The sequence below is a fragment of the Crocodylus siamensis genome, chromosome 10 (assembly GCF_052110815.1).
Source record: "Crocodylus siamensis isolate JL-2025a chromosome 10, ASM5211081v1, whole genome shotgun sequence".
Classification (NCBI taxonomy): Eukaryota; Metazoa; Chordata; order Crocodylia; family Crocodylidae; genus Crocodylus; species Crocodylus siamensis.
In genome coordinates this window covers 15,311,992-15,325,747 of record NC_143404.1, presented here as the reverse complement: position 1 = coordinate 15,325,747, position 13,756 = coordinate 15,311,992, and the positions used below count along the sequence as shown (strand labels likewise).

Below are 13,756 nucleotides of genomic sequence, written 5' to 3'. Positions count from 1 at the left end.
GTGGCCCGGCCCCACGCTGTCACTGCCTCAAGATCCAGGGGTCTCCCTAGAGACTGGCTAGAAGCTGTGCAGGCAGGGCACTCCGATCACATCTATCTGGCAGAATGTCCTGCCTACATGGCTCCTGACCAGTCTCCTTGGAGACCCTGGGACCTTGGGGTGGTGACAACATGGGGCCAGGGCAGAACTCTGGTTCTGTGGGTAGGGATATGCACTGAGCACATTGTGACTCTACCCTAGCCCCAGCCCCACGCTGTCACTACCCCAAGATCCCCAAGTCTCCCCAGCTCCGCCTGCCCATCCTGCTGCCCAACAGCCTGTGGCCCCATCCCAGCTACCTGGCCAACTGCCCTGTCTGTGCAGGTCCCGCCCCAACGTTGAGTGTGGGACAGATGGGTCAGGGTGCCCAGGCAGTGGGGCTGGGTCCAGTGCCAGCAGCAGCAGCCACTGGAAGGAGATGCCGCCGCTACTGCGACTTGTGGGAAACGGAGTCTGGCAGCCCAACTGCCCCAGCCCTGCTGCACGCCTGGGCACATGCCACGGCCCAAGCAAAAATTGCTCTGTAGGCCAGATCCAGCCCACGGGCCATATTTTGCCCGTGCCTGTATTAACTACAGAACAGCTGGCCTCAAGTTTTTACATTTCATGAAGGTTCTTTATCTTGTTTCACAGAATGCCGTACGTCTCCAACAGCAGCCTTGAAAGTGACAGGATCTTGTCAGTTCAAGGCTATTTTAGAAGCCTTGAAATTAAGGCTCCTATAAGTTTCATCAAGTATCCAGTTATAGAAAATTGGAGGGGGAGGGAAGGAAATAGTGGGACAAAGACTTCCTATGTATTAACAATATGCAAATAACTCTTCATTATAAACTAGGGGTCTGAAACCTGTAGCTTGTGCTGAGGGGAGAAGTGCTGGCTGAGGATGGGTCCTAAGATGTGCCTTCCCAAGACTAGAGGTAGGCTGCATGAGCCCAGAGCTGGAAAAAATTGCCTACCATGGTTGAAAGCAATGAGCAAAAAAAGTGAACCAGCATCTTGTTATGCAATTAAATGAGCTATGTACTTATCAGATGTGCATTTGTGGAGTACACGGTATGTGACTTGTTTGGAGGTTGACTGAAAACAGCCAATCTACAGTTATTTGCTACAATCACTTAAATGTCACAGAGGTAATATTAAAAGGCATATCAAGATATTTCTATGATCTATGGATGGGCTCAGAAGCAAGAATACAAATTGTAGGGAAAAAAAGATCTATTCAGAAACACTTTTCTTCAGCATTGTTTCTGAACTGTTCACTCAAAGGACAAACTTTAGGAGAAAAAATACTAATAGTTAACAGTACCTAGTATACATGGATTTGGGGGTGAGGAAGGGCAGGGTGGGGGAGAAGAACCAGACTATCATATATCCCATTTGACTTTATCCAAGCATAGCTAGCTCTTTTCTGTAGTAACCATGTTAGCTTGATTTGAAGTCAAGCATTTTAGCAAACCATGATAGTAGTCCATGGAAAGAGAGTTTGTGCGTTTCTACTGCATTCTCTCTCAAATACCCCACTAAGAAGCACTGTGGGCTAATGAGCTTATATAGACACATAGGAAGACATTCTCCAACTTTGGGATTCATCAACATTAAGAGTCACAGATATAACAATGACCAGTTGAAAGAGTTAAAAATCCACATAGAAAATGACTGGGATAATTATAGGTATAATATATCTATTTAAAAACCGAACCAAACCAAACTACTTGTTTTCATTAGAGAAAGAGTGAAGAACTGTAGAATGAAAAATAGCATGCAAACTGCCATGGAGAACACCCTGTTTTATATCAAGACTCTTCCTGAGAGAGCGAAGAGAAATGCTTGCTATTGAGTTACACTGATGGCAATTTTCCTACAGTTTTTAAGTATTTTTACTGCATGCACAATTTCTACATTTAAAACATTTGGCAATCTACACATTTATCTTTCCACTGTAGCTATTAAGAACATTGCAACCCATCTCTCAAACCTCTCCACACTACATTCAATCCTCCTTAGGAACGAGGAATGATCTACCATGCCATTGATTGAAGAGGATCTCTACTGAGATAAAATTGTTGTACTGTGTAAAAAAGAAAGTTGTACTGTGTTTCAGCTACTACTAAACACTTGAACCTGGAAATGACATGTCCACTAAAAGCAAACTTTTTTTTTTTTTTTTTTGCAACTAACTAGTAACAGGAAGTTTAAGCAAATATTTCAGTGCGTCTCAAGTTTTAGTTTAACTGATTTTTGCTTAAGTTATGCTCCAGCAGTCAAGCTACAATACACCTCCTTAACCTGTAGTCGGTTAGTTACCTATTTTTATAGCTTACCCAAATGAATAGAACATTAGACCTTCAGAGAAATCTTGCTGGGTAGAGAACACAGTACAGAATACTATTCTGTTCAGTGCAGTTTGTTTGTATAGCATCTTACAGAGATAGATACAGAGGGGCCAGATTGAGAAGCAAAAAGAAACATTTATATGGAAAGTTAGTATTACCTCCTCTTTGATTTCCTCTTTTTCCTGACCTGCAGGCTTCAGTTCTACTTTTGCTGGTTCAGGGGAAGGAAAGTAGCTTTTTGTATACAGGCTTTCAAAGAGTTTATCCACAAAACCTGAAGTTTCTGAGAAGAAAAACCCACGCAAAAGTTATACATCTTTTTCTATTATCAACTGTATGCTAATAAAACAACCCCCTGAAATCCATCCACACGCACTGTTTACACTCTTTAAATTCACCTAAATTTAAGGTCTGGTTCAATGAGCTAGTAATTACAACACTGAAAACTAAGGTACCCGAAAAAAGACGGAACAAAAATAGCTGTATTGTGAACACCTTTACAATGCCCTGCCAACATACCCCAATTCATGTGAAGGAAACATTTCTAGGATGGAATACATAGCTGTTTTCAAAGGCATTTTCTGTTTTTGGCTTCTACTCAGACTGATATAACCATGGTGATTTTTATGAAGTGGACACATCCACAATAGAAAGTAAGGCCAACTTCACATCAGATCCCAAATGAGGATTGGTACTGTTTTTCAGCTACTACTAAGCACTTGAACCTGGAAATGACATGCCCAGTCTGCTAAAAGCAAAGGGTTTTTTTGGGCATCTAACTAGCAACAGAAAGTTTAAGCAAATATTTCAATGGTTCTGAAGTTTTAATTACACTGATTTTTGCTTAAGCTATGCTCCTGTAGTCAAGCTACAATGCACCTCCTTAACCTGCAGTCAGTTAGTCATCTATACCTTTTACCAGGAGTTTACACAGTAATCATAAAACATTGCATACAGTATGATAAATTAACTTATATTTTGAAAACAAGTAACAATCTTTGCAGGATCACTCAGCTTTCACCGATGGATTCTTTGGGGTCTTTTAATGGGCTTGCCTGGCATGTTAGGCATTTTTGTTGTCTGTAGCAGTGGTTCTCAACCAGGAGGCCACAGCACCCGGGAGTGTCATAAGATCCTCTAGGGTGTCACAGGGTGTTGTACAATATTAATACTGCTAGGTGTTCAGGCACCTAAACATAATTCACAAAGATACACCCAGTGATTTCAAATAGGAACTCATAGTATGAAAAAAACATTCTGATCTTTGTGGTCTTTCTAAAGCTCTTTGCAACAGAAGAATTGCTCTATTATTTTCCATAGTGAAAAAACAAAAACAAAAACAAAAAAGCAGAAACTAAGAGCTGACATTTTCTGAGGTGTCTTGAGCCTAATGAGGTGGGGAACCGCTGGTCTACAGCCAGCATACTTTCACTGGTGGAAGCGGTCATGTAGACAACAGACATGTTAATTATTATATTATCTAAAAGGTACTGAAAGCAGGCCTAAGAAACAACAATCAAAACACCAGTGTCCTTTTTACATTGCAGCTTCTGTGATTGTTAGCATAAGAAAACTTGGCTTGCCATTGAACTTGCTGAAAGCCAGGAGTGTAGACAATGCAAAATTTCTAAACAGTATTTCAGTTCCTGCTCCCTGAATGCACCTCCCCCAAAAAAGGAGATATAACATCCCCTCTTACGAAAAGAAAAAAACGTCATGACGCATTTCTTACAAGCAATGCCTACCTTGACTTCTTTAGAGACAACCTTTCAATCAATATTCAAAGACTAGTTGAATTTAACCACCAACCACATTTGCTACTTGTTATTTTACAGATACCCGTATCTATACTTGTGGACAATTTCAAACGTGGCATAACTGGCAAAACCTGAAGTTAAACTGGGCCAAGAACACCACTTTCCAATCCCACATGGCATGTGGGCATATGCTAGAGGGATGAGGATTTAACGAAGTACAGAAAAAAATGGGCTTTTCTGAAAGTTCAAGTCTCAATTCCTTTATGGAAGAATGGTTCTATGTGGTTGATCAACTGGTGTTGAGCAAATATGTGAAAGCCTCCAAACATCTGGAAGGAACGGACTTCTTTGGCTTCATTAGACTTGCATTTGAGAATAAACGCACCCTGATATACACACTAATTTGGCCACCACGGGTCAGAATTTCAAGCGCTCAGAAGTTGGTACCCAATATTATTGGGTCCAGACTTAAGTGGGAATACAGTTCCCATTGAGTTCTAAACAGGACTAGGAATTTGGAAGAGTGCTCAACATTACAATTTTACAGTCCTTTCAAAACCACAAACTTGCAGTATAACTGTTCCTCACCCTTAAACAATTTCACTCCCAATCATGCTTGCGTCAAAATAACGCATGTTCAAGTTTCAAATGCTATTTTATTATTTTTAATTTTAAACTATGTAGTCAAAGTTGGCAGTGGAGTACCTTTTTGCAGAAAGACATCTAGCTGATCAGCACAGAAAGCTTTCAGCTCCTTCTCTGGTTTGTCTTTCTTGACTAATGCCACAACGTAGTTAGCCAAGGCTGAAGGGTCTGCATCACATCTAAAAAGAAGAGGTGTGGGGGGGTAGGTAGGAAGAATTATTCCTAGTGGCATACAGCTTGATCCCATTCATGTCATAAAACATTATAAGTATAATTTAGAATAACCAAAACTAGTGGTCCTCACATCAGTGATGCATATAGTTTTCTCCTTTTAATGTTCTGCTATCCAGTAAAATTCACGGCTATACCTAGCTTTGGCACCGCAGGAAAGTTTCTGTCCATTACCACAAACTGTCAGTTTTCTTGTGCCCCTCCTCTCTTTCCCATCCACATCCGAAAAAACTTTTCCCCTTCGTGTTTATTCTTAGGTCAGTAAGCAGAAATTATCATTTATGATTAATTTTCTCTCACCACAGCACCGGCAAGTAATTATCCAACATCAGTGACAGAAGCTACAGGGAAGAAGTGGCTGATCATGGTGGACTTATTACTCTGTTTCCACCTGAATAGTTTCCTCAGTTTCACCAAGAAGAGATTGGAAAAGGTAAGTATCACATCCATTATTTATCAAGTTGATTTTTCCACAAAGATGCACATATGAAAAGAATTAAGCCAGTACACAAGGCTCTTTTGTTCCACTGTGATTTCTGATGGTAAAAGAAAAAGGCAAAAGGCAACTCTAGAAGTTCCTTTATTGGCACAGGTAACATGACAGCCACAGTTCAACATCACTTGTCTGGCTAGACATACAGCCTCCCTGTGCACAAAAACGCTGTGCTACTATTAGCTAATTTGAGACTGAAATATTGCCAAAGAAACCTCATTTATCATTAACTGTTCAGTTACTTCAAAATGTTCAGAAGTCAGGACCTGCTTTACTAATGCTAAAAGTATTCCTATGGCCTCCAGTATAATTTACAAGGGTAATTTTTTTAATCAAGGTGAACAGCTCGTACAGACTACTACCAAATAACCTCACTATTTCTCCAATCCCACTGGACCCATGAGTATCAACATGTGTATGTCTTTAAGAGCACCAACTCCCGAGGATGCCAGAAACTATAGAAGGCAGAGGGGCCTCAAAATACTTGAAAATGCAAGGTGTGTTTGTAATGATGTGCTGAAAAGTACCAACATTCATACTGAAATGTGAAACCAGGTACATATGCTCACTTATTTCCAAAGTCTGACAAGGGCCACATTAAAAAAAAAAAAAAAAAAAAAAAAAAAAAAGCTTTCTGTATTTTAAGTGTATATACAAAAATCCAGCAATAATCTGATAGCGCCATGTGCAATTTAAGGCTATACAGGCTCATGAGTGGCAGAAAAAAAATCCCTCCATCCTTCTATAACACATGTATTTTGCTTTATCCTTGCTTCCCCCCTTACCTCCCCGACTCAATCTCTCTCAGACTGACTCTTGGGAACATTCGTTCATATGCACATTACATCACAGGAACTTTCATAAAGTACTTATATCACTAAAATGATTTCTACCACACTTTCCCTCCATGGTATTGTAAAACACACAATCACTGCTGTCAGGCAACTTGAAAACTTCCTAAAACACCTGGCCTTCAGCTCAAATTCACTGAAAGGATTGCTGTCTGGAAATGCTTGGAATAAAAGGCTGACTAGAATCAGCAAAGACCAGAGATGATCCTGCAGAAGTGATGGAGAGTAATGATGCCCGATTGACATTAGGATTCCTGTTTGTTCTGGTTGTTTTTTTTTTTTAAACGACAAAACAGAGTTGTGGCACTTCAATTTTATTAGAACTTTCTTCAAGAAGAAAAAAAATGTAACAGAATGGTTTCCTGCTTTTAAAGAAAAGCAGGAACTTTTACTGCCTCTTAATTAAAGCAGTTCAAAGTTTTGGCCTAAACATTTTCCCTAAGGAAGCCAGACAATACTAACTGCAAAAGCATCCAGGTAGTGAATGATGTTTCTTACGACACGTATTAGTAACAGGCAACAGAGCCACGTTTCAGACACTGCCTTTTCTTTGCTCTTCTACGTTTAGTTTCAAACCTCTAATAATGCTACAGCACAAGCAGGGGTTAATATCAATGTCATCTTAAAAAAACCCAAACAAATGCATGGTGGGTGGGTCGCTGGCAAAACCCCATGACTCCCCAATGCGCCCCAACACCGGCCTGCACCCACTTTCCTGGCAGAACTGTCTCAGCAGACCACGCTCGTGAAAGTCTGCAGCTTGTTCGACTGTGTTCAAACACCCGCAGCTCCATGGCAGCACGTTGACCTCGGTTTTTATTCTGCGCCCGTGAAACATGAACAACAAAAGGGCGGGGGGAGAACCACAAAAAAAGCAACCTGCCTTCAAAAGGAGCCTACTACAGGCAAGACATTTAGGGGCTGTTGCTGGTTGGTTTTGGGTGCGCTGGTAATGAGAAGGGGGTTGTTCAAGTTCTTCATGTGGGGGGAGGGGAAGGGGGGGGTCTCTGCAGCTTGCCATGCACCAAATTTACTACTTCCCCCCTCCAACCCAAGCTCTCGCTGCCATTTTAGGCATCCTCTCCCATCCGCCCATGGTCGCACCGTTGCTGCGGGGGGGGGCCTCGGGGTGGGTCCCGTGCCACGTGTGGACGCGAAAGGGCCAAACCCCTGCAGCCCTCCCCGCCGGGGCAGCGGCAACAACGAGCACCTCCACCCCACCAGGGATCCCGGCAGCCCCCAGGCCGGGGGTTGGGGTTAGGGACACGGCCGCACCTGCCGCGGCCTCCCCGCCCACGGCCCCGCACTCACATCGGCTCCAGCAACTTGGCCAGCCAGGACTTGAGGGCGTCCACGTTCTCTATGATCATGGCGGCCTCGCTGCTCCGCCGGCGCCTCTACACGGCGGACACCATCGCCGCCCGCCCGCGCTCCCGGGGCAGTTACTGGCCCGCGACCCCTCCCCCCTGCTAAGGCCTAGTCCAGGAACTAGCCACCAGCGTGTCAACGTAACCTGCTGGCTACCGGGGGGGAGGGCGCCGAGGAGCAGAGCGACCAATCAAGCGGGCCACGCTGTGCGACGCCAGCGAATCGCGGCCGCGGGAAGCTCGGCCCCGGGGGTCACTGGGGAAGCAGCAGGTTAGGTGGACGCAGCACGTGAAGTCCTGGTGCAACATGGTAGGGGGCGCTCTTAAAGGGACAGGCGCGTCTTTTTTTTTTTTTTTTTTTTTTTTTTTAAGGGTTTGGGGTTTTTTTTGGACTCTTCTCCCTGCCGCAGGGGGAACTGTAGTTTGTCTCGCAGCAGTATACAAGGGGGTGTTTTTAGCTAACATGCCTGAGGGTTAAAGGCTGCATTTGTCACCTCCCTGCATCATGAGGTGGACTCCCCCCGCCCCCCCGGCCCTCGGCTTCCCTCGCTAGTGCCCCGCAAAGTTCACATGGTCGCCTTGGGATATCAGGCCAGGTCCCCCCTAAAGAGAAGTATCACTCGCCTCACACCCAGCCCCATGGCCTGAGTCTCTTCTGATTGCACCTTCACACTTGGGCCCCACAATTCTGCCCCAAATCCTCTGCACAGATTTGGGTTTTCAGGATCTCATTTTTATTTAAAGGGTAGGCTGCTGGTCACAGACATGGTTCCTCAGGTGCAACATACAGGTAATGATTCCTCAGCTAGAACCCTTCCAGGATACATCAAGATTTGTAAAGGATTGTAAGATCAACAGGTTCATCCAACACTATAAATCAGTGTGTGCGTCTACACATGCGCCTTAATGCACACTAGCCTATTTTAATGCACATTAAAGCATCCATGAAACATTGAGCATTTATGCAAATATCTTTTTGTCCCATGATGCACTGGAGATCTGCTGCTTCAGAGCACAGTTGATTAATTGTGTCTGCTCCATACGTGAGCTGATATGAACTGTGCTGTGCTGCGTGCAGTTGTATACGCGGTGAAATCCAAGTCAGCATGGAGAAAATGGTGGCAGTGCACTTCTGAACTAAAACACCTTCTATTTTTTTAGTTCAAAAGCATGGCACCGCCATTTTCTCAGTACTGACATGTATTTTGCCACTTACAAAACTGCAAGCAACACAGTACCAGGCACTTTTCAAAACGCCCAGCACTGTGGTGCTTACACATGTAAAAATACCCGTTCTTTTTAGTTAATGTACATTAAAATAGGCTAAGGTGAATTAAGCGTCACTTAAAAACTGTGCTCTTTAGTGCATGCACATTAAGACAGGCTAATAAGCATTTTCCTAGCATGTCACAGTAGAGATACTAGATTTAATGCACATTAACTAAAGTGTGTTAATGCACGTGTAGATATATCTAGAGTTTCTTAACATTTTTGGATTGGAGGCACGTCACATAGGACTCAAAGCGCCCTCCAGGATTTTTGTGAATTAAGTGGCACCCAATTTCAAGAATTAATTTGCAGCACTTACCCTCTGACGGGGGTGGGGGCTGGGTGGTGGGAGTGGGGGAATGGTTCAGCAGGGCCTAGTCTTGTACTTTTCTGCTCAGCTTATCTGCTCACACCTGGCAACACCCTTCAAAGGATCTGAGGAGGAGCAGGGAGGGAGTTATTCTGGTTAAGAATTACTGCTATGAGTTTTAGAATCTGCTTAGCTGAAAATACTTTCAGCTTTACCCATTTTTATTGTCTTTTTCAGACTTCTTGTAAGGGAACCGTATTCCATTTTAATATATAATTTTCCACATGACGATAATTAATTAAGGAATTAAACAATTGTATCCTTATGCTGTACTTAACAGGGTGTCATGATGTCCTGGCCAGCATGGATGAGTCACCGCTGCCTTAAAAATGGAAAAGATGAAGGCCTGCTCAAGTATTTATGATTATGTTGCCCTCTACTGGGTGGCCCCAAGAAGACTGTAAAAATATAAAACGTTATGCTGCAGATTTTTCTTGCACCTCTGTTGCCGATGATGTTGTGGTATTAAAATGAAAGATCCTGACAAGTAGGAAACCTGTGGCCACTGTATGTAGTGTAAATGGTGACCATGAAGTCAAGTATGGTAGTTGTTCTTTCTTCCATAGTTTTCATCCAAGTGGCAATTACTACTTTTGCAACTTTTTAAGATTTAGGAAGCTATCCAGAAATGGAATATGTTCACATCTAAAGTAGAAGGCAAGGTAGATTTGTACTTTATAGACTAAGCTATGTAGATATATATATCACAAACTTTTGTGAGGTAGATCAATTCATCAGTTGTAAAGGCATGCAAGCAACATTTAAAAACATTTTAATTATATAGGTATAAAGAAAAGTAATTCTACTGTAATGCTCTATTTTAAGCAAAGTTCTGAGAAGGACAAACAGGGGAAATGATAAATAGTAAAATCACAAAAGTATGTGCGTTGCAAATCTTTGAGCAATGTAATTTTGACTTACTTTTGCTTACTATCCATATTCAGCAAGATAAAAGCATTGTAGATTTTATCACTGAACAAGTAAAATTTGAGAAGTGGGAGACTAAGACATTTTCAGTCAGTGGATGCAAAGTATAATTATACTTATACTAAATAGTTAATTAAGCTTTGAAGTTGGCAAATGAAATTTATATTGAATTACAGCGCCATTTGTCTGAGCCAGAGTAGAAAGAAGTTCACAAAACACAGTCAGACTAAATGTATTCTCCATTGCTGAGAGCAGCCTATTCATACCAGCAGAGAATTTGGCCCATAGAATTAATAACTGCAACCTGGAAATAGAAGCCATGGGATATAAACTCCGGTTCCTCTATTAATTCAAACACAGACAAGCAAAAAATCAATCATTTTGCAAATGACCAGTGGAGAAGATGGTGAAAATGAAAGTAATTTTCTGATTTTTCTTTCAAAATAGAAACAAGTACAAAAAAGATACTCATATAGTAAAAGACATGCAACTAAAATTAAGAGGTAGAGATAGCAGAAGCAGCCTTCTTTTATATGACCACCAGCATTTTAATCAGAAATAAAACTAATACAGTTATTGCCTGTATATTTCACTGTCCATGTTAAAACTTTTGGAAAACAAGTATTTTGAGTCTTTCTATACTGTTTCTACAAAGTTGCAACATTTACAATTCAATACAAGTGCTAGATTTTATTATTTATTATTCCCGAAACAAAGCCTTGCTGTAATAGATGGCGAGGCTGGTTTTTTTATACCTCATTTCTCCCTGAGTTATGCTCCTTATTTTTCACATAAAATACTTAGAACTGAAGTTCTGGCCTTTTTACTTTTGGCATTTTTCATGTTATGCTACTAGTCTGTGCCTCATATTTTGTGGCTGGTAATTATATTGGTGATATCCTCTCAGAAAGACAGAATCCCAAAGGACACATTGTATTATTTTAGCTTTATTATTATTATCTCTGAAAAACCTGGCATGTAAACAGATATTTGATGTATTGTGCTTGGCAACTATTATATACCTTGTTTTTTGCTATTCACTCTCCTTTTGAATCTTTCAGCCTGATAATTTCATTAGGTATATGTGTATTTATCTTGTCTGATGATTTATGCCTGTGAATTAGCAAACCTGGTTCTCAATTACTTCTTGTCTAAACTTCAGGCAGGTTTCATATGAGGGGTCAAAGGAGCCTTTAACTCTGAGTGGCACAGGCCTGCACAGATCCCATTATATATTTGAACAATAAGAGAAACAGAGGCTATATACACTGCAGTGTGCTGCATCTATGTTTCTGAAACACCTACCTCACTAGCATTTGGAAAAGGATTATTTTAGAGCCTTTACTTTAGCGCTATGTACCCACTGTATAGGTCAGGTGTGGGCAAACCGCAGCCCACGGGCCAGATGCAGCCCACCAGGCCATTCTATCCAGCCCACAGGGCCCCTAAAAAATTTAGAAAATTAATATTTATCTGTCCTGGGCTGCCTGTCATGCGGCCCTCAATGGCTTGGCAAAACTCAGTAAGAGGCCCTCCACCCAAAATAATTGCCCGCCTCTGGTATAGGTAGTACTATTAGAGAACTGTCTCTGCCCTCTTTACTTCTCTTTTACTTTACTCTACAAGCATCAAGGATCAGACCCGGCACATTTTGTGCCTACATGTTTTGGTTTGCCCATTGACTTCAATATGCTTTAAATCAGGCTTTTTAGTCCTGGCTCTAGCTATGAGATGACAGCAGATACGCTGGCATGCTCTATAACTCACATAGCTCCGTGTTCCAAGGCACTGTGTTCATTGTGTTCAGCTGTGCCAGGCAAACCTGTTTAGGGTCTGTAATAGAATCTGTTCAGAGCCAATCATCTAGGCTTATAAGCAATTTGTTCAAGAGCTGATTACCAACACCTACAGTTTGCATGATCTGTCACATTCTTCTCCCGGAGCTGCATGATTACTTTTAGCCTCTGTGTTTCAACCAAGGTTCATTTGACTTGACAACCCCTCCTCCGACAGGGTGGCAGGTGCAATTATTACATTTAGAGATGTTTATAAGATGCACATGAGGATCCTTCATTGTTTGCTCTACACTTTGGCAGACAAGGTTCTTCAGGTAAATCTGGTATCTTTTATTAGACTAACTGAAATAATAAAAGATATTGGATTTACCCAAAGAACCTTGTTTGCTGCTGTCATTTAGACCAACACGGCTGCAACCTACACCCCTAAAACATGCTCTACATTTTAATGTTCAGTTCAGAAAACTGGGCTACTCTACCAGTTAGTTAAGCACAAGACTAGGCATAGCACAGCATACTTAATTGTAAAATTCTAATGGCAGTTCTGACTGTGTGCACATGACGCTGAATATGCTATTTTATCTTTCTTTATTCTGTATTTACCCATTAGTTATAGCACAATGAGCAGAACAGGTACCTCTGTAGGGTCCCAAGTTTTTTACAGAGCTGAAGAATCTGTCAGTGTGTTTCTTCCCTCTCTGATACCCGCACCAAAGTGTCTTACTATACACAGGATTGAAGGGTCAGAAGGGACCATATGATGATCTCAACTGATTGGCATAACATAGGCCATAATATTTCCCTTCATCACTTTTGCATCGAACCCCGTTACTTGAGGGTGAATTCGAGTATATATTTTAGAAAGACATCTAGTCTTGATTTAAATACTTGAAGGCTACAGACATATGTCACATTTGTCCGAGGATAAGCCACTTTATCCCTGGACAAAATGCAATCATTCAGATGTCCTGGGATAAATTCTGAAAAAGGTTCCTGGGATAAGAAGTACTAACAGTTTATCCTGGAACATTGCAAGGTCTGTCTGATTGGTTTTCATGGGGTTGCATTATTGAATCAATGGCAGTGGCAGTGCTTTCAGACACCCATTAAATTCTGATTAAAAGATTGATGAGTGTTAGGGTTACCATAAGTCCCGATTTTTGTGGACATGTCCTCTTGTTGGGTTCTCCGATCTCCATCCAGGTGGTCTTTTGAAATATGAACAAATATCCAAGATTTTGCTGGCAGAACTGCATTACCCAGCTTGCCCTAACAGTGAGCATGTTTAGCAGGGATATGGGTTTTCTGTTTGCTGTGGAAAAATGCAGATTTTCCTCTTTAAAGAAGGAAACCTTGGGTTTCCCCTTGCAGGCTGGAAGGCTGCCAGCCTGCAAGGAACTGTTTGGTGTGACTGGAGGCAGGAGGTGCCACATACATCTGCATGCACACATGTATGTGGCTGGCATAAAGCCAGGCAGGATGACAGGAGCAGCCCTGGATGCAGGTGAGTTTATAGGGGGGAGCAGTGGAAGGCCATGGCTTGGGGGCTGTATGTGTTTGTGTGTGTGCATGTGTGTGCACAGAAGGGCACAGGGAGCAGATGGGGAGGTGCCTGCCCCACCAGTGGGAGAAGGGGGCGGAGCGGGGGGCCCTTCAGGAGCAGCAGGGAGCTGCATGG

General features: G+C 42.2%; 1 protein-coding gene across 1 annotated transcript in view; it reads right to left on the bottom strand.

Annotated features, from left to right (window-relative positions):
- Positions 1-7,862, bottom strand: part of RBM27 (RNA binding motif protein 27) — a 36,098-nt gene extending 28,236 nt beyond the window's left edge. The window contains exons 1-3 of the mRNA XM_090064244.1: positions 7,661-7,862; positions 4,835-4,953; positions 2,531-2,655 (exon numbers count right to left, since the gene is read on the bottom strand). Of these exons, the coding sequence (XP_089920370.1) occupies positions 2,531-2,655; positions 4,835-4,953; positions 7,661-7,719 (303 nt within the window). The 5' untranslated portion in view covers positions 7,720-7,862. The remainder of the gene's footprint in view (positions 1-2,530; positions 2,656-4,834; positions 4,954-7,660) is intronic.
- Between the last annotated feature and the right edge of the window lie 5,894 nt (positions 7,863-13,756).